This window comes from Engystomops pustulosus, chromosome 3 (assembly GCF_040894005.1).
Source record: "Engystomops pustulosus chromosome 3, aEngPut4.maternal, whole genome shotgun sequence".
NCBI classification, from domain to species: domain Eukaryota; kingdom Metazoa; phylum Chordata; class Amphibia; order Anura; family Leptodactylidae; genus Engystomops; species Engystomops pustulosus.
In genome coordinates, this window is record NC_092413.1 from 227,919,685 (window position 1) to 227,945,791 (window position 26,107).

The 26,107-nt window shown below is 49.3% G+C and overlaps 1 protein-coding gene across 4 annotated transcripts in view; it reads right to left on the reverse strand.

Annotated features, from left to right (window-relative positions):
• The window catches only part of DNMT3A (DNA methyltransferase 3 alpha), a 132,100-nt gene that overhangs the window by 62,832 nt on the left and 43,161 nt on the right, over positions 1-26,107 (reverse strand). For 3 of the 4 annotated variants that reach the window (XM_072143935.1, XM_072143933.1, XM_072143934.1), the window contains exons 3-6: positions 25,287-25,385; positions 3,799-4,135; positions 2,448-2,494; positions 1,906-2,052 (exon numbers count right to left, since the gene is read on the reverse strand). In XM_072143935.1, coding sequence (XP_072000036.1) covers positions 1,906-2,052; positions 2,448-2,494; positions 3,799-4,135; positions 25,287-25,385 — 630 coding nt within the window. The remainder of the gene's footprint in view (positions 1-1,905; positions 2,053-2,447; positions 2,495-3,798; positions 4,136-25,286; positions 25,386-26,107) is intronic. The other variant, XM_072143936.1, reaches the window with a different exon arrangement.

The following is a 26,107-nucleotide window of genomic DNA, read 5'->3' on the forward strand; positions in this document are numbered from 1 at the left end:
AAGAGACAACACAGACTGCTAGAGAGACAGCACCCACTGCTAAAGAGACAACACAGACTGCTAGAGAGACAGCACCCACTGCTAAAGAGACAACACAGACTGCTAGAGAGACAGCACCCACTGCTAAAGAGACAACACAGACTGCTAGAGACAGCACCCACTGCTAAAGAGACAACACAGACTGCCAGAGAGACAGCACCCACTGCTAAAGAGACAACACAGACTGCTAGAGACAGCACCCACTGCTAAAGAGACAACACAGACAGCTAGAGACTGCGCCCACTGCTAAAGAGACAACACAGACTGCTAGAGAGACAGCACCCACTGCTAAAGAGACAACACAGACTGCTAGAGAGACAGCACCCACTGCTAAAGAGACAACACAGACTGCTAGAGACAGCACCCACTGCTAAAGAGACAACACAGACTGCCAGAGAGACAGCACCCACTGCTAAAGAGACAACACAGACAGCTAGAGACTGCGCCCACTGCTAAAGAGACAACATAGACTGCTAGAGACTGCGCCCACTGCTAGAGACTGTGCCAACTGCTAAAGAGACAACACAGACAGCTAGAGACTGCGCCAACTGCTACAGAGACAACAGATACTGCTAGAGACTGCGCCCACTGCTAAAGAGACAACATAGACTGCTAGAGACAACACAGACTGCTAGAGAGACAGCACCCACTGCTAAAGAGACAACACAGACTGCTAGAGAGACAGCACCCACTGCTAAATAGACAACACAGACTGCTAGAGACAGCACCCACTGCTAAAGAGACAACACAGACTGCCAGAGAGACAGCACCCACTGCTAAAGAGACAACACAGACTGCCAGAGAGACAGCACCCACTGCTAAAGAGACAACACAGACAGCTAGAGACAGCACCCACTGCTAAAGAGACAACACAGACTGCCAGAGAGACAGCACCCACTGCTAAAGAGACAACACAGACTGCTAGAGAGACAGCACCCACTGCTAAATAGACAACACAGACTGCTAGAGACAGCACCCACTGCTAAAGAGACAACACAGACTGCCAGAGAGACAGCACCCACTGCTAAAGAGACAACACAGACTGCCAGAGAGACAGCACCCACTGCTAAAGAGACAACACAGACAGCTAGAGACAGCACCCACTGCTAAAGAGACAACACAGACTTCTAGAGACAGCACCCACTGCTAAAGAGACAACACAGACTGCCAGAGAGACAGCACCCACTGCTAAAGAGACAACACAGACTGCTAGAGAGACAGCACCCACTGCTAAAGAGACAACACAGACTGCTAGAGAGACAGCACCCACTGCTAAAGAGACAACACAGACTGCTAGAGAGACAGCACCCACTGCTAAAGAGACAACACAGACTGCCAGAGAGACAGCACCCACTGCTAAAGAGACAACACAGACTGCTAGAGATACAGCACCCACTGCTAAAGAGACGGCATTGACAGCTGATGAGGCAGCATATATGACATTGAAAAACGCTACAGACTGTAAAAGAGACAGCACAACCTAATAAAGAGAGTGAAACAGACTGTTGGAGACAACGCCTGAACTACGAAAACCAGTCCAGAATAGACAGACAGTAATTGCTTCTAGGAATGTGACCCCCGGGGCGCAGAGCTATCGGATCCCCCCAAAATATCATGTGACTGCTGTGACTGACGGAGAGCGTGTGGGGTACAGACTTCTCATACACAGAAAGACAAAGGCCCTGGACAACCCCTTTAAGGGGAAGCCATGTTTCTCGAAAAATGGACAACCCTTAAAAAGGCGGAGCCATGCTGAGCACTGGGCAGGCTGTGGCCCACCAGGTAAGTGTCCAGGGGGCGGAGCCATGCTGAGCACTGGGCAGGCTGTGCCCCAGCGGGTAAGAGTCCGGGGGGCGGAGTCCCTACCTCTTTCTTCCATCGGGCCAGCCACTCATCTCTCTTCCTCTTGCTGATGTAATAGGGGTCCCCCGCCTGGAATGGCAGCCTTGGCATAGGCCTCTGACGCAGTCCAGACTCCCAGCCCAGCCCTCCACGCAGCCGGCGGCGGTAACCCTGCGCAAAAAAAAAAAAAAAAAAAGTTACAGGTGCCATGAGGGTCCGCCAAAAATAAGCCCCTCCCCGCACTGCGCCTCCCCATGTCATAGCCTGAGAGTTGTCACAATGACAACATGAAAGCTGCTTCCCTTACACCTGCATTAGAGAGACGCCAGCTATGCCCCGCCCACAGTGATGCATCATGGGAGCTAGTGAAAAGTAAGGACGGAATGGACAGTTCCTTTAAATCAAGTCCACATGTTAGCTAATCTCTGATTGGCTGCCACTGCTCTAGGGGCTGGCCTTGATCCGTGAAGCTTAGTCTGATCGGCCAGGACATACAGTGTCACCTTCAATAAGCTTTATCTGTACAGTCCCCAGAAACACAGCAGCGCACACCAGGGAGCTCTCACCTCTGATTTGGGGGAGTCCGAATCCTCGTCTTCTTTTTCTTCTTTATCTAAAAGGGAGAGAAAATATTGAAATGCAGCAGCTGATACACTGTGACGACACTCATGCTGACAGTCCCCGCCCCTATTCCTGTGATGTCACCCTTATCAGAGGTCACACCCACTTCTGGGCCCAGACCAAGCGATTACCAGTGTTGGTACCAGATCAGGAGGAGTCATTGGGGGTCATTTACTAAGGGCCCGATTCGCGGTTTCCCGACGTGTTACCAGAATATTTCCTTTTCGCGACGATTTTCCCTGTATTGCCCCGGGTTTTTGGCGCACGCGATCGGATTGTGGCGCATTGGCGCTGGCATGCATGCGACGGAAATCGGGGGGCGTGGCCGTACGAAATCCTGGGAGATTGTCCTGGCTGGAGGAGAGGGGGCCACAAGAGGAGGCTGGAAGAAAGGGGGCCACAGGAGGAGGCTGGAAGACAGGAGGATTCTGGAGGACAGGAGGATTCTGGAAGACAAGAGGAGGCTGCTGGCTGCTGCTGGAGGACAGGAGGAGGATGCTGGAGGGGGAGGTCGGAGGACAGGAGGATTCTGGAGGGGACTGTGGAACTGGAGGACAGGTGGAGGATGCTACAGGAGGAGCCTGGAGGACAGGAGATACAGGAGGAGGCTGGAGGACAGGGGGCCACAGGAAGAGGGTGGAGGACAGGGGCTACAGAAGGAGACTGGAGGACAGGGGGCCACAGGAGGAGCCTGGAGGACAGGAGATACAGGAGCAGGCTGGAGGACAGGTGGAGGATGCTACAGGAGGAGCCTGGAGGACAGGAGATACAGGAGGAGGCTGGAGGACAGGGGGCCACAGGAGGAGACTGGAGGACAGGGGGCCACAGGAGGATGCTGGAGGACAGGAGACACAGGAGCAGGCTGGAGGACAGGTGGAGGATGCTACAGGAGGAGCCTGGAGGACAGGAGATACAGGAGGAGGCTGGAGGACAGGGGGCCACAGGAGGAGACTGGAGGACAGGGGGCCACAGGAGGATGCTGGAGGACAGGAGACACAGGAGCAGGCTGGAGGACAGGTGGAGGATGCTACAGGAGGAGCCTGGAGGACAGGAGATACAGGAGGAGGCTGGAGGACAGGGGGCCACAGGAGGAGGCTGGAGGACAGGGGGCCACAGGAGAAGACTGGAGGACAGGTGGCCACAGGGTGGACAGGGAGCCACGGTAGAAGGCTGGAAGGCAGGAGGCCACAGGAGGCAGGAGGAGGCCACAGGAGGAGTCTGGAGGATAACTAATAAAACAGTTTTATACAGAGAATTAAAAGCACAGTAGTGTGAGGCTCAGGAGGGGGCACTTACTTTGCTCTGTGCTGTCTTCTCGGCTCCGCCTTCCTCTCTTCTTATTGGCTGAGCACTCCTCCGAGTCCTGAGAGTCGGGCTCATCACTCAGGGAGTAGCGGCCGTTCTCCAGGGAAGACTCGGCATCTGTCCCCTCCTCCTCCTCCTCGTCCCGGTGGTTGACCTTCTTGTCTCTAGTCTTGGGCTCAGGACTCGCTTGCTCTGGTGCCTCAGGCTTTAGCTGCAGGACGCCCGTCTCCATCTCTCCATTGGGCACAGGATTGGGGTGGCTGGTTTTTGGGGATATGTGGCACTTAGGGACTGAGGCAATGTCTTTGGATGCATTGACGCTCTCCACCTGCAAAGAGAGAGAGAGACATGAAGTGAGCGCCCCCTGCTGTCAGGTGTTATATAGAAGACTTCACATCCCTTCCCCTCATTTATAAACATTACAGTTTCTCGGAAGATGTATCGTGTTCGTCACACCTTGCGTCACGCTAGGGGGTGCGTACATATACGGGGTCCGCCTTCCTTCTGTATAGGGGGCGGTACCCTAGTGTGCATGACCCAACCTCCCCGGAGAGATGGGCGGATCTCCAATGACTCGGCTCGTACAGCTTGACGGGAGTGCAACACCCCTGCCAATACATAGCGCCCTCTCCAGGTCAGAAGCTGAACCCTCTAGGAAGTTTCTAGAACCTGGGATATTGTGTAATAGCAGCTGTAGTCTCTGCCTGGCAAGACAACAGTTAATTGTATAATGTGATTATCCAATGGTGTTTCTGTAACACAAGCTGGAAGCTGATTGGAGGGGGCCACCACCTGACCAGGGAGTATATAAACCCCTGCTGGGTGGAACCACATGGGCTCAGTCATTGTAAAGATTCTGCAGACAGAACCAGACCTCCAGGTCTGACTACCACAGCCAGCGTCCTAATCCCAGGAAATTCAGGTGCGTGAGGCCTACTGGATAGCACCCAGGACAAGTCTGGAGACTTAAGCCCAGAACTGTAGATTCCACCATCTGAACCAGCCCAGCCAGAACCTACTACCAGGCTGTGTGTAACCTTCCTGTGGACCGGCTCTCCATGACTCTTTCAGCTTGGGAATCTGCATCGTTTAGGCCCATTGCCTGCTACCGCTTGTTGTATAACGTTGCCTCTGTCTGATCCCTGGATAAGGCTGTTACCACCACAGGCTTCCCCATCCATTACCCAGGGACATATATTGCAGACACTCAGGGGTTGCCCCAGGGAGAACCAGTACAACAGCCTCTCCCTCTATATCATTTCTTGCACACACCACCTGCTGGAGACCTGCCAGGCTGTAGGACAGTCCTCCGGTCCCCATACCAAGCACCGTGACATCAGCATGCCTAGGCCGCAACCACCAGCCACTCCGGTATTCTGGGTCCCTGGCTGCCTCCAGGCCCCAAGATGTTGCAGGAGGTAAGTCGACTTGCACGCCATTGCATGTGAACAAGCTAACACAGTGCTATATAATGAAGCAAACGAGAGCCGCTGTGGATTGACACAAGCTCTATCCAATAAGACATAAAAGAAGGACCAATAGAAAGTGTGCCACGTGCGGGGGGTGTGCAGAGGGGGTGTGCGCAGGGGGGGTGTGCCGCGTGCGCAGGGGGGGTGTGCCGCGTGCGCAGGGGGTGTGTGCCGTGTGTGCCGCGTGCGCAGGGGGTGTGTGCCGCGTGCGCAGGGGGTGTGTGCCGTGTGTGCCGCGTGCGCAGGGGGTGTGTGCCGCGTGCGCAGGGGGTGTGTGCTATGTGCGGTGTGTACTATACACAGTTGTATATGCTGCTCTGCAGGTGTCACGGTGGGGGTGGTCAGGGGGATGTGCAGTGTTAGGCCACCGGCACACGTGGTTTTTTGAACCCCTTTTTGGGCCATTTTTAAGTAGTCCATTAAAAAATGCATGTGTTTTTTGAAAACGCATCCATTTATGACCGGTTTTACCAATGATCTTAATTAAACCGGGTCAAAACCGCATGCATTTTTTAACGGACTACTTAAAAATGGCCCAAAAAGGGGTTGAAAACGCCACGTGTGCCGGCGGCCTTGGGGTTTAGTGTATTAGTTGTGGTCTCCTCTGAGCCCCTCCATAGGACAGGACTTCCTGCTCTCAGTAATGGCTTCTTCTTGTAGATTTGTGGAGGACACGACTAATACTCCTCCCCCATTGCACTTGTGTGCTTCCAGACATCGCATGTGTCCGTTTGGGGTGTTATATGTACCCAATATGAAGAGGAGCTCCTGCCCCCGGCCCATACTTCCCAGTGTCCCGAGGACTGGGGTCACAAGACGTACTGCGCGGGGCGGATGTAATAATAGTGCCAGGGGATGATTTATAGGGTGCGCTCTGGGGGATTACTCTGCTGGAATCTGCAGGCTCGGCTCCCGTAAATGTCAATCTTTCAGGATTAACTCTGTCTCTGCTGGGACACAGTGAGTCCATGGCTTAGAGGGTGTAAAGGGAGCGGCGCCTGAGGTCACCGGGTGGTAACCTGGAAGATATTGTAACCCGCGGTATTGGGGGAGAACCACAAATATATTCTGACGTAATCAGATCTAGTAGACAGCACACCCAAGGTCAAAGAGCTTGTATGTTCTCTCTGTGTTTGTGTGGGTTTCCTCCGGGTCCTCTGGTTTCCTCCCACACTCCAAAACATACCTGTAGGTGATTAGATTGTGAGCTCCATGGGGACAGGGACTGATGTGACAGCTCTGTGCAGCGCTGCGGTATCTGTGTGCGCTATATACATACAGGAATTATTATTATTATTGGTTGGTAGTTGTGGAGTGGGCAGCGGTCCTGCAGACACAGTCAGGGGCTCCTCATGGATCCAATAACAGCAAAGAAGACCCCGGCACAGGGACGGGTGACATCAATAAGACCCTTTATTCCCACCATCTGTGTCACGCGCATGCACATCGTCTAATGACAACTTCTATAGTTATGACCCCGTGATTGTGATGTGTATACATACAGGAGCCGGCGCTGATCACTGACGTGTCTTTAAAAGTGACTTTATTCTTAATGGGATATTGGAAAGCTGGATATTCAGGAATGGCGCTCTTTGTACTAGCGTGGGTCATGTAGTTCTAATAATATTATTTATGATTGGTTGCCATGAATCATGTGATCTGTCATGTGATCTCTGTTGTTTGGTTACCATGACTCATGTGATCTCTGCTGCTTGGTTACCATGACTCATGTGATCTCTGCTGCTTTGTTACCATGACTCATGTGATCTCTGCTGCTTGGTTACCATGACTCATGTGATCTCTGCTGCTTGGTTACCATGACTCATGTGATCTCTGCTGCTTGGTTACCATGACTCATGTGATCTCTGCTGCTTGGTTACCATGACTCATGTGATCTCTGCTGCGTGGTTACCATGAATCATGTGATCTCTGTTGTTTGGTTACCATGAATCATGTGATCTCTGCTGCGTGGTTGCCATGAATCATGTGATCTCTGTTGTTTGGTTACCATGACTCATGTGATCTCTGCTGCTTGGTTACCATGAATCATGTGATCTCTGCTGCTTGGTTACCATGAATCATGTGATCTCTGCTGCGTGGTTACCATGAATCATGTGATCTCTGCTGCGTGGTTACCATGAATCATGTGATCTCTGTTGTTTGGTTACCATGAATCATGTGATCTCTGCTGCTTGGTTACCATGAATCATGTGATCTCTGCTGCTTGGTTACCATGAATCATGTGATCTCTGTTGTTTGGTTACCATGAATCATGTGATCTCTGCTGCTTGGTTACCATGAATCATGTGATCTCTGCTGCTTGGTTACCATGACTCATGTGATCTCTGCTGCGTGGGTTACCATGAATCATGTGATCTCTGCTGCGTGGGTTACCATGAATCATGTGATCTCTGTTGTTTGGTTACCATGACTCATGTGATCTCTGCTGCTTGGTTACCATGAATCATGTGATCTCTGCTGCTTGGTTACCATGACTCATGTGATCTCTGCTGCGTGGGTTACCATGACTCATGTGATCTCTGCTGCGTGGGTTACCATGACTCATGTGATCTCTGTTGTTTGGTTACCATGACTCATGTGATCTCTGCTGCGTGGGTTACCATGACTCATGTGATCTCTGCTGCTTGGTTACCATGAATCATGTGATCTCTGCTGCTTGGTTACCATGACTCATGTGATCTCTGCTGCTTGGTTACCATGACTCATGTGATCTCTGCTGCGTGGTTACCATGAATCATGTGATCTCTGTTGTTTGGTTACCATGAATCATGTGATCTCTGCTGCGTGGTTGCCATGAATCATGTGATCTCTGTTGTTTGGTTACCATGACTCATGTGATCTCTGCTGCTTGGTTACCATGAATCATGTGATCTCTGCTGCTTGGTTACCATGAATCATGTGATCTCTGCTGCTTGGTTACCATGAATCATGTGATCTCTGCTGCTTGGTTACCATGACTCATGTGATCTCTGCTGCTTGGTTACCATGAATCATGTGATCTCTGCTGCGTGGTTACCATGAATCATGTGATCTCTGTTGTTTGGTTACCATGAATCATGTGATCTCTGCTGCTTGGTTACCATGAATCATGTGATCTTTGCTGCTTGGTTACCATGAATCATGTGATCTCTGCTGCGTGGGTTACCATGAATCATGTGATCTCTGCTGCGTGGGTTACCATGAATCATGTGATCTCTGTTGTTTGGTTACCATGACTCATGTGATCTCTGCTGCTTGGTTACCATGACTCATGTGATCTCTGCTGCTTGGTTACCATGACTCATGTGATCTCTGCTGCTTGGTTACCATGACTCATGTGATCTCTGCTGCTTGGTTACCATGACTCATGTGATCTCTGCTGCTTGGTTACCATGACTCATGTGATCTCTGCTGCGTGGGTTACCATGAATCATGTGATCTCTGCTGCGTGGGTTACCATGAATCATGTGATCTCTGTTGTTTGGTTACCATGACTCATGTGATCTCTGCTGCTTGGTTACCATGACTCATGTGATCTCTGCTGCTTGGTTACCATGACTCATGTGATCTGTCTGTGTGGATTTGTAGATGTTATTTCTCATGTATTTGGGATGTGGACACATGTATATACATCACTATGTACAGATGAATCTATGATGTAATCGCTGGTTTTGATGTTTTTATGATGTAACTTTGTACACAGGAGATGATGTCATTATGTGGATATGCATAAAGGGTCTTATTGATGTCCCCCGTCCCTGTGCCGGGGTCTTCTTTGCTATTATTGGATCCATGAGGAGCCCCTGACTGTGGCTGAGGGACCGCCGGCCGCTCCACAACTACCAGCCTATAATAATTCCTGTATGTATATAGCGCACACAGATACCGCAGCGCTGCACAGAGCTGTCACATCAGTCCCTGTCCCCAATGGGGCTTATAATCTAATCACCTACCGGTATGTTTTGGAGTGCTGGAGGAAAACGGAGGACCCGGAGGAAACCCACACAAACACGGACAGAACATTGATCTTGGATCTCCTGTCTACTCTATCTGATTGTTACGTCAGAATATATTTGTGGTTCTCCCCCAATACCGCGGGTTACAATATCTTCCAGGACACCCGGTGACCTCAGGTGCCGCTCCCTTTACACCCTCCATGGGGTCATAACACTTCTACACCTGAGCCATCACCATGCCCCTAAATGTGAGGGGACCTGAGCTCCCACCAAGGCGTTCAGTCAGGACCATTCTGCCCCATATGACCCCGGAAGTCCCAGTTACGCTGATCCTGCAGCGACATTTGTAGGATTATGGAGTAGGGGATCTGTGTCCGGATGACTCCAGCAGCTTTCTGTTCCCGTGTGGAGTGACAGGCGCTGATGGATGGCCGCCGGCGTCAGACTATGTGGTGCTCTTCATCAGTTATCTCCCCCTCCCCGCACTGCAGGCTACGCTTTCATGTCACATCTGGAGGGTGGGATTATTACATGGGGCTGTCATCACTGCAATCTCTCCGGGACGGGTAACGTCAGGACAGGCAGCAGGAGAGACCCCCGAGGACACAGCGTAGTGTATGCCCACCCTACTACACTGCTGAGGAAGGGCTTTCATGCTGCCCCTGGTACCCACGTGACTACAAACCAGGGCAGATATCCCCACAAATTATATCTGGGCCTCCCCCTGTGCGGTGCCGCCGGCCAGGCCTCCCCCTGTGCGGTGCCGCCGGCCAGGCCTCCCCCTGTGCGGTGCCGCCGGCCAGGCCTCCCCCTGTGCGGTGCCGCCGGCCAGGCCTCCCCCTGTGCGGTGCCGCCGGCCAGGCCTCCCCCTGTGCGGTGCCGCCGGCCAGGCCTCCCCCTGTGCGGTGCCGCCGGCCAGGCCTCCCCCTGTGCGGTGCCGCCGGCCAGGCCTCCCCCTGTGCGGTGCCGCCGGCCAGGCCTCCCCCTGTGCGGTGCCGCCGGCCAGGCCTCCCCCTGTGTGATAACTCCACCTTATACACACAATTTACCCCCAGCATCACTTTTATGCAGGTAGGTGAGGCACGGCGGCCTCTCTCAAGCTCCAGAAGGATAAAGCAATTATAACCAATAATATTCTAGACATAATGGGGCAGAATTCAGATGTCACAGACACATGACATCACCAGGGTCTTTAGAGGAATAAGACACGAGGGGATATAGAGGAAACCACATGGCGGATCCATCATCAGACAACAGACCACTGCTAACACAAGTAACAAGGAGAGGAGTGTCTCACCAGGGCTCTGGATGGCATGTTATATGTTCTTGGCGTGTGCAGGACACGTGGTGGCAGCCTCCTCCTCAGCGACTCGTTCACCTATAACTTTATTTTCCTGTCACTGTACGAGACTTTCACTTTTCCTCCGCCTCCTGTGTTGCCCTTTCTCTAAAGTTGTCACTTTCCTATTAAAGTAAATAGCAACTTCCTTTACTACTAACCACAGCCGACGGTACTACTACTAACCTAACGTGTGCGCTCTGAGACTATTATACCATGTGCAGTCAGAGTACAGGTACAAGTAAAAAAACGCTATAATACTGCCCTATATACAAGAATATAACTACTATAATACTGCCCCCTATGTACAGGGATATAACTACTATAATACTGCCCCCTATGTACAAGAATATAACTACTATAATACTGCTCCCTATGTACAGGAATATAACTACTATAATACTGCCCCCTATGTACAGGGATATAACTACTATAATACTGCCCCCTATGTACAGGGATATAACTACTATAATACTGCCCCCTATGTACAGGAATATAACTACTATAATACTGCCCCCTATGTACAAGAATATAACTACTATAATACTGCCCCCTATGTACAGGAATATAACTACTATAATACTGCCCCCTATGTACAGGAATATAACTACTATAATACTGCCTCCTATGTACATGAATATAACTACTATAATACTGCCCCCTATGTACAGGAATATAACTACTATAATACTGCCCCCTATGTACAGGAATATAACTACTATAATACTGCCTCCTATGTACAGGAATATAACTACTATAATACTGCCCCCTATGTACAGGAATATAACTACTATAATACTGCACCTATGTACAGGAATATAACTACTATAATACTGCCCTCTATGTACAGGAATATAACTACTATAATACTGCCCTCTATGTACAGGAATATAACTACTATAATACTGCCTCCTATGTACAGGAATATAACTACTATAATACTGCCTCCTATGTACAGGAATATAACTACTATAATACTGCCCCCTATGTACAGGAATATAACTACTATAATACTGCCCCCTATGTACAGGAATATAACTACTATAATACTGCCTCCTATGTACAGGAATATAACTACTATAATACTGCCCCCTATGTACAGGAATATAACTACTATAATACTGCCTCCTATGTACAGGAATATAACTACTATAATACTGCCCCTATGTACAGGAATATAACTACTATAATACTGCCCCCTATGTACAGGAATATAACTACTATAATACTGCCTCCTATGTACAGGAATATAACTACTATCATACTGCCCCCTTGCTGAGAGGTTGTGTGCAGTGTGAGCTCCTGAGGTCTCCTCATGTCTGGAGCTAGCCCAGGGCGGGGCCACCCTGGGTGGGGAACTTCCCCATGCAAGGCCCAGGCTCCAAGGCCTTCTCTGGGAAATAACTCCCAGACACCAAAACTAATGGATGAGAATCCTAAAATCTCCGGTGCAGTAAGTCATGTCAGCGGCTGCAGTTCAGCCAGAAGCAGTGAAGTAAAGAATGAAGATGTTGTGAAGAAAGAAGCAGCAGTAAGTTCCAGTTTGGTGAAGTCACCTACCAGTGTGAATGTGCAGCAGAAGCCAGTGAGTGGGAACACAATGTCGGGTCATCCAGGACAGAGGAGCGAGCAGGTTGTGCAGGAGCAGAGGAAGCCTCCAGCCCCGGCCTCACCTGTGCCGTGTACACCTCCATCAGCCAGGCAGAGGAGGACATCTCTGGAGAAGCAGACCTTGCTGGAGAACCTGCAGCAGCCTGTACTGATCCGCTCTGAGCGCACACGGTATGGGAGTGGAGGCAGCAAGGCCGAGACCAAACTAGCAGGGAGGCCTCAGGCTGCCACAAGTGCTGCTACTGGACAGTGTCATCCCCCAGCAGTAAGAGCCGCAGCGCGCCAGAACCCAACAGTGGCGCAGAGGCCCGGACCCAGCAGAGTGCCATCACCTACCACCTGTAAGAAACCTGCAGCAACTCCATGTGCAGCGGCTGAGCGTGCACCTGCAGCAACTCCCTATGCAGCGGCTGAGCGTGCACCTGAGCTCCTCCTGGCTGATCAGATCCCAGCACTGGTAAAGAGACTGGGAAACCTGAAGGAACAAAAACTGCTGCTACAAAAAAACATTGACTGTGCCTACAAGCTCAAAGCAGCAAACCCGGAGAGACATGAGCTGTTAGACAAGAAGCTGACCACCCTGGCCAAGCAGCTCGCTGACAATGTCGCCCAGACTGAGGCTGTCCTGGAGCAGATGGGTCCCCTGGCAGAGACCTACAGGAACCAGGAGCGCTTCCAGGCCCAGAGACATCATGGAGGAGCATCTAATCCGGCAACTGAGACCAAGGGGAAACCTATACTCCAGCCTGCGACTTTCCCATACCAGCAAGGGGATCTCTACAAGAAAGATAAAGCCATGAAACAGCAACCACCCACAGCAGAGGCACCACAAGTCCCAGCAGCCTGCAATCAGCAGAAGGATCACAGCCGTCCCTCTGATGTTACCAGAGCAGAGCAAACACCACATGTCCCAGCATTCAGCGTGCAACGTGGACATCTGCCTGATGGTAGCGGAGAACAAGCACCACAAGTCCCAGTTGACGGCTCACTGCAGCAGGACTGTGCACCTGATCCTGAAGGTAACACTGTGGCATCTGAGCAGGATCATCAGGACTCTGCTGGGACTGATGGTACTGACATTGATGGGACTTCAGTGCCTGATACTGCTCATACATCAGTGCATAATGCTGTTTCTAATATCTGTGGTACTGCTCCCCCTACTGTCTGTGATACTGATCCCCCTATCATCTGTGATAATGCTGCCCCTAATGTTGGTGATAATGCTGATGCATCTGTATCTCCTCCTGATAATACCATTGTGTGTGATAATGTTCCAGCAGGGGAAGCGCAGTCTGTGTGGGATGTTGCCATAGAGCAGGCAGAGCAGTGTATGGAGGCTGGTGGTGGGGAGGGGGTAGTACAGTCTGATGCTCAGGACTTCCCCCCTCTAGTTGCTGAGGTATCAGACCCTCAGAGTGCAGGAGCCCAGCAGCCCCCGCAGCGCCCCCAGACACAGCAGGGTACTGGCCCTCACCAGTCTTCTTCTGGCAACGCTTGGAGCCGGGGTGCACCATCTTTTTCATCCGGCTCTCATTACACCGGTCAGGCATTTAAGAGGAGGAATGTGGTGAGATTTAGGCACAAAGGGGCCAAGGAGGACCTACCTGACAGGCGGTTTGTGGTCAGGTCGCTATTGTGTGAACAAATGGGTTTCTCGCCAAGTGACATTTTGGCAGTAATTAACCTCCCCGATCGCCAGGGATATGACGTGAGCTTTAAGCTGATGGGCAACCTGGACCGGTTTTGGGCCATCTTCCCCAGGTTTAGAGATGCAGAGGGGTGGAATAATTTCAGCTTCATCCCCATCTCTAAACTTGGTACAGTCACTGTCACAGTCATCTTCTGGAATGAGTCTGTTCCCCAGCAGGATATTGTCATCTGGCTCAAGAGGCACTGTGACCTCATGTCAGAGCTCACCAAGACCCGGGATGAGGACGGGATCTGGACAGGAGGGTGGAAGGTCCTGGTGAAATTAAGACAATATAACAACATAACCCAGCATCTGCCCAACTCCTTCTTCATTGGCCGGGAGAAGGGAGTATGTTTCTATCCAGGTCAGCCCCGTAGATGCTTCAAATGTGGTAGAGTCGGTCACATCGCCAGTAATTGCTCTGTGGTCAAGTGCAGCCTGTGTGGGGATATCGGCCATGTGAGTGCGGACTGCCAGAACATCAGGTGTAACCTGTGCGGTGAGATCGGGCATGCCCACAGGGATTGTCCCAATGCCTGGCACAACATATGTAAGAGCTTCCCTGATGAAGACCTATTGGCAGGGGCAGATGACCTGGGGGAGGAGGAGGCTTTGTTATTAGGGTCAGATCAGGCTACACCAGAACCTCAGCAGGTCCTAGAATCAAGTGATGCTGTACCAACACCAGACCAGCCTCAGACCCAAACCACAGAGGGAGATATGGAAGTTGTCCAGCAGGTTGCACCACCCTCAGTGCTCATTCCCTCTCCAGCCACAACATCTGCTAATAAGAGGAGGAAAAAAGATAGGTCCACCCGGAAGCCGGAGGGTGAGTGGACCACAGTTCACAAGTCATCTAAGATCAGAGTGGACAGTGGAACAGACATGACCATGACAGTCAATAGAGTCAGTGTCCTCTCAGAGTCAGACGCAGAGGAGGAGCTAGAGAGGGAACTGCAGAGGATGGTGGCAGAGTATGATGAGGATCCTGATGGTGACCCCCCCTCAAAACGGAGACCCCATAGGGTGGGGCCAGAGTCTGAATCAGACATGGAGACGGGTGGTGAAGAGGAGGGATCTGATCCAGATTTATGATGATGGGGACACTCTCTCTGCTTCTTGTTATGGCTCTAATGGCGAACTTTAATCTGAAAATAATATCTAGCAATGTCAACAGCATTAGGGCAAGAAGGACAAGACATGCGGTGTATGAACATCTACATTATCTCGATGCCGATGTCTTTTTCCTACAGGAGACTCATCTTAATAGTCTTAGTTTGTTAAAAGAAGCAGAGAGAGAATGGCGCTCCGGGCCGTCCATCTGGTCACTGTCTGTGGAGCCGTGTGCCGGGGTCTCCATACTGTTTAATACCCACGATGTCACCATTCACAGACTAACCGAGGTGTCGATGGGAAGATGTTTGGTGCTGGAGGTTACTATCAGAGGTAGAAGGCTCCGGCTTATCAATATCTATGGTCCACAGACAGTGACTGACAGAGTCAATCTATTTAATGACGTGAAGCCCTATTTATTTACATCTCTCCCAGTCATCATGGCAGGTGATTTCAACGCCACTAGGACATTGAGTGACAGACCCACTGGTAGGCCTCTTGCTAGGGACTCTAAGGTCTTAAATGATATTATAGCACAGTCAGGTTTGTCTGATGTCTTTGTGCAGGGTGGTAGGAAACCCAAATTTACCTACTCCTGTGCTGGGAGGCATAGCAGAATAGACCTAGCGCTGGTGACTCCCTCGGAGGTCATTGGGGATAGAAGTGAGAAGTCTGTCCCATACTCGGATCACCTGGCCCTATACTTCTACTTAGGTAATACAGAACGGCCAGATATAGGAAGAGGCTTGTGGAGACTAAATTCTACCCTATTAGAAGATGTGTTTGTCCAGGAGCAAGTCCACTCTCTTATACAGGGTGAATCGGAGAGAGTGTATTTCTATAACCACATATCCGACTGGTGGGAGGACGTCAAGGAGGAGATCCGGTCCCTCTTGAAGAGACTGTCAGTGAAGAAGGGTAAGAGTAACTACAGCCAGTATCTCAAGCTGCGGAAAGAATTGGAGTCACTGTATTCGGCGGGTGGGGATGACAAACAAAAGATTGACCGACTGAAATCTGAAATAAAGCAGTATCAGTACAGCCGCTACACGTCCCTGGTTGTGGAGCGTGACTATGGAAACTTAGTCACGCCAGATCCATATGAGAGTTGCCGGAAACGTGTGGCTAAGAAATCGATCACAGGTCTCACTGACTCCCAGGGAGTTTTGCAGGAATCTCGGGAGGGTATCCTGGGGGTGGTGAGATCCTACTATGCTGAGTTATTTCAGAAGAAGGTTTTGGATAAAGACAAAATGGCTCAATTCTTGGAGGCAACTCCAGGCCCTGACACTAGAGAATTGGACTTTTCTCCTTTGACAGCAGAAATAACAGAGGAGGAGGTTAAAGAGGCCATTGATAAGTTACATCTGAAGAAGGCACCAGGTCCTGATGGTATAACATGTGAATTTTATAAGAAGTTCAGAGACCTCTTAGCCCCGATCCTTGTGGATGTGTTTACCAATTGTCTAAAAAATCACCTGATGCCTCCATCCATGAGAGTGTCCTCCCTTATTCTGCTGTCTAAAGGTAAGGAGCCTAGTGACATCAAGAACTGGAGGCCGATCGCCCTCTTGAATGTTGATAGGAAAATTCTGGCAAAAATCCTCTTCTCTAGATTAGTCTGTTTGTCCCCGGCACTGTTGGCAGGCTCTCAGTACGGCACAGTAAAAGGGCGGAACATCTCTGGAGCAGTCATCTCGATTAGAGAGATGTTTGAGAGATGTAAAGCTCTGAGGTGTGGGAGATATGTTGTAGGTCTGGACCAGGCTAAAGCCTTTGACAGGGTTGATCACGATTATCTATGGGCCACTTTGTCAAAGTACGGTATTCCGGGACAATTTATAGATTGGCTGAGAACTTTGTATAGAGAGGCTGAGAGCTTTCCTCTGATCAATGGTTGGCAGGGGGACACTTTCAGGGTAGAGGCTGGGGTGCGACAAGGTTGTCCTCTGAGTCCACTGCTGTATGTGTTTGCTATCGATCCGTTCCTGAGATCACTGCAGCGGTGCGATTTTCAGGGGGTGCCTGTCCCCCATTGCTTGCCTTTGAAGGTAGTTGCCTACGCGGATGATGTGACTGTGGTGATATCTGAACCTCGTGAGGTGGAGATGCTGTCCACAGCCATCAGAAGTTACTCAGGGGCCTCCGGGTCTTTGGTCAACCTTGAGAAGAGTCAAGCTTTCTGGACATTGGATGCTGCTCCTGGCTTTGATCTGCCACAATTCGCCAAGGCCTCCACCCATATTAAGATCCTTGGGGTTAAATTCGGGAGGGAAGATAATGCCAAACTAAATTGGGAAGAGAAGTTGGATACCGGAAATGTAAAGGTTCAGCGATGGAAGAACTGGAGGCTGACCTATAGAGAAAGGGTTACTCTGATGAAGACTTACCTGGTCCCTGTCTTCCTCTACGTCTCTGTCGTCTTTCCTTTGCCAGAATCTTTCTCCGCTAGGCTCTTTAGCCTGTTCTTCCAGCTTTTATGGGGGAACAGGTTGAACCCAGTAAAAAGAGGGATCACCTACCTGCAGAGGAGAGAGGGTGGGCTGGATATGTTAAATCCAAGGGTGTTCTTTGACTCCATGTTTCTGAAAGTCAATTTTGGTTGCCTGGACTCAAACAATGATCTCCTGTGGGTAAGTAGTGTCAGGGACTGGATATTGCCTTTTGCAGAGTCTTGGGTGCGAGGCGGCAGTCTCAAGAGGGGCCGATGGACTCCTGGCTTCCTCCCCCAGTATCTGGTATATGGTCTGAAGTGTGTCAGGATGTGGAAGCTGGAGAAGTCCTACATTGTCAGTAACACCAGGAGGGATCTCTATACAAGGATATGTCGGGCTTTCTAGCACTCACCACTCGCTCTCAGAGACTGTGTGACCACCACCTTACAGAAGAGTCTCAGGTTCCTCAATGGGAAGCGACTTCCCCCCAAGTTGTTTGATATTTCTTGGTTGTCACTACACGGGAAGTTATTTGTGAGAGGGAACCTAAAGTTTGTGAGTGTGGCAGATAGGAAGTGTCCTCTGGGGTGTCAGCAGGAGGAGACGATGGAGCATTTCATCTCTGAGTGCTGGGGAGGGAGGAAGATCTGGAAGGAAGTATCTGACCTGCTGAACATCCCGAGGCTGCAATTCCTCCAGTACCCGGACATCATCTATGGCGTCCCATCTCCAGATGGTATTATAGATCCGGGAACCATGTATCTCATAATAACAGTGATAAAGTATTACCAATGGCACGCCAGAACCCGGGTGTCCCTACACAGTGAGGACTATAACTACACGGCTGTGGTATCCCAGATATTGTCTGAGCTAAGGTGGATAAAATCACTGGAAGTCAGGAAAGACCAGAGAAATAGGAAATTATGGAGGAATATATCTGGTGTTTAATTTCTATATTTATTGATTTAGTTTTCTTCTTTTTCCTTTCCATCAGCAGCAGCTATGGACTCTAAGTTACATTTACTCTGAGTTTATATTTGTTTGATTCCTAATTGTGTATACAGAAGAATGTATTTATGATTTTGTTTAATTGTATTTTGTTGGTTTTTACAATAAAAATTGCCCCCTATGTACAGGAATATAACAACTATAATACTGCCCCCTATGTACAGGAATATAACTACTATAATACTGCCTCCTATGTACAGGAATATAACTACTATAATACTGCCCCCTATGTACAGGAATATAACTACTATAATACTGCCCCCTATGTACAAGAATATAACTGCTATAATACTGCCCCCTATGTACAAGAATATAACTACTATAATACTGCCCCCTATGTACAAGAATATAACTACTATAATACTGCCCCCTATGTACAAGAATATAACTACTATAATACTGCCCCCTATGTACAGGAATATAACTGCTATAATACTGCCTCCTATGTACAGGAATATAACTACTATAATACTGCCCCCTATGTACAAGAATATAACTACTATAATACTGCCCCCTATGTACAGGAATATAACTACTATAATACTGCCCCCTATGTACAAGAATATAACTACTATAATACTGCCCCCTATGTACAAGAATATAAGAATATAGCTACTATAATACTGTCCCCTATGTACAAGAATATAACTACTATAATACTGCCCCCTATGTACAAGAATATAACTACTAGAATACTGCCCCCTATGTACAAGAATATAACTACTATAATACTGCCCCCTATGTACAGGAATATAACTACTATAATACTGCCCCCTATGTACAGGAATATAACTACTATAATACTGCCCCCTATGTACAGGAATATAACTACTATAATACTGCCCCCTATGTACAGGAATATAACTACTATAATACTGCCTCCTATGTACAAGAATATAACTACTAGAATACTGCCCCCTATGTACAGGAATATAACTACTATAATACTGCCTCCTATGTACAAGAATATAACTACTATAATACTGCCCCCTATGTACAGGAATATAACTACTATAATACTGCCTCCTATGTACAGGAATATAACTACTATAATACTGCCCCCTATGTACAAGAATATAACTACTATAATACTGCCCCCTATGTACAGGAATATAACTACTATAATACTGCCCCCTATGTACAGGAATATAACTACTATAATACTGCCTCCTATGTACAGGAATATAACTACTATAATACTGCCCCCTATGTACAAGAATATAACTACTATAATACTGCCCCCTATGTACAGGAATATAACTACTATAATACTGCCCCCTATGTACAAGAATATAACTACTATAATACTGCCCCCTATGTACAAGTATACAACTACTATAATACTGCCCCCTATGTAGAGGAATATAACTACTATAATACTGCCCCCTATGTACAAGTATACAACTACTATAATACTGCCCCCTATGTAGAGGAATATAACTACTATAATACTGCCCCCTATGTACAAGAATATAACTACTATAATACTGCCCCCTATGTACAGGAATATAACTACTATAATACTGCCCCCTATGTACAGGAATATAACTACTATAATACTGCCCCCCTATGTACAAGAATATAACTACTATAATACTGCCCCCTGTGTACAGGAATATAACTGCTATAATACTGCCGCCTATGTACAAGAATATAACTACTATAATACTGCCCCCTATGTACAAGTATACAACTACTATAATACTGCCCCCTATGTAGAGGAATATAACTACTATAATACTGCCCCCTATGTACAAGAATATAACTACTATAATACTGCCCCCTATGTACAGGAATATAACTACTATAATACTGCCCCCCTATGTACAGGAATATAACTACTATAATACTGCCCCCTATGTACAAGAATATAACTACTATAATACTGCCCCCTATGTACAGGAATATAACTACTATAATACTGCCCCCTATGTACAGGAATATAACTACTATAATACTGCCCCCCTATGTACAAGAATATAACTACTATAATACTGCCCCCTATGTACAGGAATATAACTACTATAATACTGCCCCCTATGTACAAGAATATAACTACTATAATACTGCCCCCTATGTAGAGGAATATAACTGATATAATGCTGTCCCCTATGTACAAGAATATAACTACTATAATACTGCCCCCTATGTACAAGAATATAACTACTATAATACTGCCCCCTATGTACAGGAATATAACTACTATAATACTGCCCCCCTATGTACAAGAATATAACTACTATAATACTGCCCCCCTATGTACAGGAATATAACTACTATAATACTGCCCCCTATGTACAGGAATATAACTACTATAATACTGCCCCCTATGTACAGGAATATAACTACTATAATACTGCCCCCTATGTACAGGAATATAACTACTATAATACTGCCCCCTATGTACAGGGATATAACTACTATAATACTGCCCCCTATGTACAAGAATATAACTACTATAATACTGCCCCCTATGTACAGGGATATAACTACTATAATACTGCCCCCTATGTACAAGAACATAACTACTATAATACTGCCCCCTGGCAGTCCCCGCCTCTCACACATCGGGGGCTGGTGTAATGGGAGTCCCCGCCTCTCACACATCGGGGGCTGGTGTAATGGGAGTCCCCGCCTCTCACACATCGGGGGCTGGTGTAATGGGAGTCCCCGCCTCTCACACATCGGGGGCTGGTGTAATGGGAGTCCCCGCCTCTCACACATCGGGGGCTGGTGTAATGGGAGTCCCCGCCTCTCACACATCGGGGGCTGGTGTAATGGGAGTCCCCGCCTCTCACACATCGGGGGCTGGTGTAATGGGAGTCCCCGCCTCTCACACATCGGGGGCTGGTGTAATGGGAGTCCCCGCCTCTCACACATCGGGGGCTGGTGTAATGGGAGTCCCTGCCTCTCTCACATTAGAGAGATGAGCAATTTAAAGGGGTTCCACATTCCAGCAGATAACTGATATTGTTTGTGTAATGAATAGTTATACAAATTTCCAGTATTCTTTCTCTATCAGTTCTTAATTGTCCTTCTAGATCTCTGCTTGCTGTCATGTAACAGGAAACTGCCTTCTTTAGTTCCTGTAGATAAACACTGGTCCATGGTCATGTGATGTCACACAGGTGCAAGGCTCATTATATAATGAAAGCTGCGTGATACTAAAGTGGACAGCCCCTTTAAATCTCCTCCCCCCTGTAGATGGGGATTTTTCTTGTTGCTCTACAATAAGTTCATGAATTTGGAAACATCGGAAGCCTTTGAGAAAAACATTCTATACGTCTATTTTCAGATTTTGGATCTGATGTGTATTTTTAGAAATATTCCCTTCCTCAATGTTTTTGCAGACACTTTTTGGCGATTACCGCACCATCTGTCACCAAAATAGAAAAAAGACCAAGGTCAAATCATTGTGGTGCTTCCTGGGGAATCTGAATTATCAAAAAAAAAAGTGGGTTCCCAGGGGGTGGGGGCCGGGTTTGGTAACATTGTATAGATTTTTAAAAATATATTTTTACTTTTTCAATCTGATATTTATTTCTCAAGATATTCCCCCGTCCCGAGCTGTTACCGTGTGTGTGTGTGTGTGTATATATATATATATATAATGCCACGAGCGGGAGGTCTGCGGTATAGAGATAGGGAGTCCGTGCGGCTGCATCCTCCCTACTACAGGGCGGTATTCACACATATATGGCCGTATATCATCAGGCACACTGCAGGGGAAGCCACAGCTGCCTGCTGCCCGGAGATAGTATCACACAAGACAGGATTACATACACAGCTCTGCAGAGAGTTGTGCATGCAGCTCTGGATGTGACTGGAGTATAAGGTATGGCGTTACAGCAAAATAGTGCATACAGATCTTCATGTAAATAGGCTAAATTATGATGTTATTGTACAATAGTGAGTGCAGCTCTGGAGGTGACCAAGACAAAAACATAGTGTAAGTGAAAGCTGTAGAGCAGTGGTGGCGAACCTATGGCACGGGTGCCAGGGGTGGCACTCTGAGCCCACTCTGTGGGCACTCAGGCTGTTTCCCCAGCACAGAATTCACCAGGCAGGACTTGAGGGATCCTCCTGGGTCTACCTGAGATTGCAGGAAGAGAAGATGAGGACATGGTCAGATTATCATTGGCACCACTGAAGCTCCTGCTCTTGGCCCCACAATTTTTCATGTTCAGGAAAGCTCCAATGGTAATCTGAATTTTCCCACCTTCTGTCAACGATATTGGCGTCCTCAGGACCGTTGAAAGCTGTGGTATAGCACGGAGCAAAAAGATTGCAATAAGTAAATGCTAGAATTGCTGTGTTGGCACTTTGCAATAAATAAGTGGGTCTGGTTTGCATTTTGGGCACTCGGTCTCTAAAAGGTTCGCCATCACTGCTGTAGAGTATGCAGAGCGCCCCCCTGTGGTCTCAGACGAGATGGCACAGACACAAGACTTGTCCGCTGGAAGAACTGGAATGAATGTTGGAAACCTTCCAGATGGTGACATCACAGCGCGGAGAGTATACTGCAGAGCTGCACTCACTATTCTGCTGCTGGTGCAGTCACTGTGTACATACATGACATTACTTATCCTGTACACACAGCAGTGCAGGTAACGGGAGGCGCCAGGTAACACACAGCAGTGCAGGTAACAGGAGGCGCCAGGTAACACACAGCAGTGCAGGTAACAGGAGGCGCCAGGTAACACACAGCAGTGCAGGTAACAGGGGGCACCAGGTAACACACAGCAGTGCAGGTAACAGGAGGCACCAGGTAACACACAGCAGTGCAGGTAACAGGGGGCACCAGGTAACACACAGCAGTGCAGGTAACAGGGGGCACCAGGTAACACAGAGCAGTGCAGGTAACAAGAGGCACCAGGTAACACACAGCAGTGCAGGTAACAGGAGGCACCAGGTAACACACAGCAGTGCAGGTAACAGGGGGCACCAGGTAACACACAGCAGTGCAGGTAACAGGAGGCACCAGGTAACACACAGCAGTGCAGGTAACAGGGGGCACCAGGTAACACACAGCAGTGCAGGTAACAGGGGGCACCAGGTAACACACAGCAGTGCAGGTAACGGGAGGCACCAGGTGACACACAGCAGTGCAGGTAACAAGAGGCACCAGGTAACACAGAGCAGTGCAGGTAACAAGAGGCACCAGGTAACACACAGCAGTGCAGGTAACAGGAGGCACCAGGTAACACACAGCAGTGCAGGTAACAGGAGGCACCAGGTAACACACAGCAGTGCAGGTAACAGGGGGCACCAGGTAACACACAGCAGTGCAGGTAACAGGAGGCACCAGGTAACACACAGCAGTGCAGGTAACAGGAGGCACCAGGTAACACACAGCAGTGCAGGTAACAGGAGGCACCAGGTGACACACAGCAGTGCAGGCAACAGGGGGCACCAGGTGACACACAGCAGTGCAGGTAACAGGAGGCACCAGGTAACACACAGCAGTGCAGGTAACGGGAGGCGCCAGGTAACACACAGCAGTGCAGGTAACAAGAGGCACCAGGTAACACACAGCAGTGCAGGTAACGGGAGGCGCCAGGTGACACACAGCAGTGCAGGTAACGGGAGGCACCAGGTAACACACAGCAGTGCAGGTAACGGGAGGCGCCAGGTAACACACAGCAGTGCAGGTAACAAGAGGCACCAGGTAACACACAGCAGTGCAGGTAACGGGAGGCGCCAGGTGACACACAGCAGTGCAGGTAACGGGAGGCGCCAGGTGACACACAGCAGTGCAGGTAACAGGAGGCACCAGGTAACACACAGCAGTGCAGGTAACGGGAGGCGCCAGGTGACACACAGCAGTGCAGGTAACGGGAGGCGCCAGGTGACACACAGCAGTGCAGGTAACGGGAGGCGCCAGGTGACACACAGCAGTGCAGGTAACGGGAGGCGCCAGGTGACACACAGCAGTGCAGGTAACGGGAGGCGCCAGGTGACACACAGCAGTGCAGGTAACGGGAGGCGCCAGGTGACACACAGCAGTGCAGGTAACAGGGGGCACCAGGTGACACACAGCAGTGCAGGTAACAGGGGGCACCAGGTGACACACAGCAGTGCAGGTAACAGGAGGCACCAGGTAACACACAGCAGTGCAGGTAACAGGAGGCACCAGGTAACACACAGCAGTGCAGGTAACAGGGGGCACCAGGTAACACACAGCAGTGCAGGTAACAGGAGGCACCAGGTAACACACAGCAGTGCAGGTAACAGGGGGCACCAGGTAACACACAGCAGTGCAGGTAACAGGGGGCACCAGGTAACACACAGCAGTGCAGGTAACAGGAGGCACCAGGTAACACACAGCAGTGCAGGTAACAGGGGGCACCAGGTGACACACAGCAGTGCAGTTAACACATCGTTGTGGAGGCGGCCGAGGTGATGCCAGGTGACACACATGACAGGCAGATATATGTGGATGCCGACTGTGCTGTCTAAATTATGAGCTGGGGCCTGGGGTCAAAGAGCAGAGGCGCCCGGGGTCACAGAGCAGAGCCGCACGGCGCCCGGGGTCACAGAGCGGAGCCGCACGGCGCCCGGGGTCACAGAGCGGAGCCGCACGGCGCCCGGGGTCACAGAGCGGAGCCGCACGGCGCCCGGGGTCACAGAGCGGAGCCGCACGGCGCCCGGGGTCGCAGAGCCGCACGGCGCCCGGGGTCGCAGAGCCGCACGGCGCCCGGGGTCACAGAGCAGAGCCGCACGGCGCCCGGGGTCACAGAGCAGAGCCGCCCGGGGTCACAGAGCAGAGCCGCACGGCGCCCGGGGTCACAGAGCAGAGCCGCACGGCGCCCGGGGTCCAGTGGACAAAGAGCCGTAACATGGGAAAACTTTACTCACCGTTTCCTGTTTACGCCTCCTTCCTGGACGCCCGACTTTCTTCAGGGACCCCCCACCATCCGGCTCTCTGCACCGCTGCTCCTTGGCTTCATCTTCCCCCTGAGGATAAAGACCAATAACAGAAAAATTATCACACAGTCATATAATATTATCCAGTCCTATCATATATTATTACCCCCGGTATATAATATCCAGTCCTATCATATATCATTACCCCCCGGTATATCATATCCAATCCTATCATATATCATTATCCCCCGGTATATAATATCCAGTCCTATCATATATCATTATCCCCCGGTATATAATATCCAGTCCTATCATATATCATTATCCCCAGGTATATAATATCCAGTCCTATCATATATCATTATCCCCAGGTATATAATATCCAGTCCTATCATATATCATTATCCCCCCCGGTATATAATATCCAGTCCTATCATATATCATTACCCCCCCCCCCCGGTATATAATATCCAGTCCTATCATATATCATTACCCCCCGGTGTATAATATCCAGTCCTATCATATATCATTACCCCCCGGTATATAATATCCAGTCCTATCATATATCATTACCCCCGGTATATAATATCCAGTCCTATCATATATCATTACCCCCCCCCCCGGTATATAATATCCAGTCCTATCATATATCATTACCCCCCGGTATATAATATCCAGTCCTATCATATATCATTATCCCCCGGTATATAATATCCAGTCCTATCATATATCATTACCCCCCGGTATATAATATCCAGTCCTATCATACATCATTACCCCCCGGTGTATAATATCCAGTCCTATCATATATC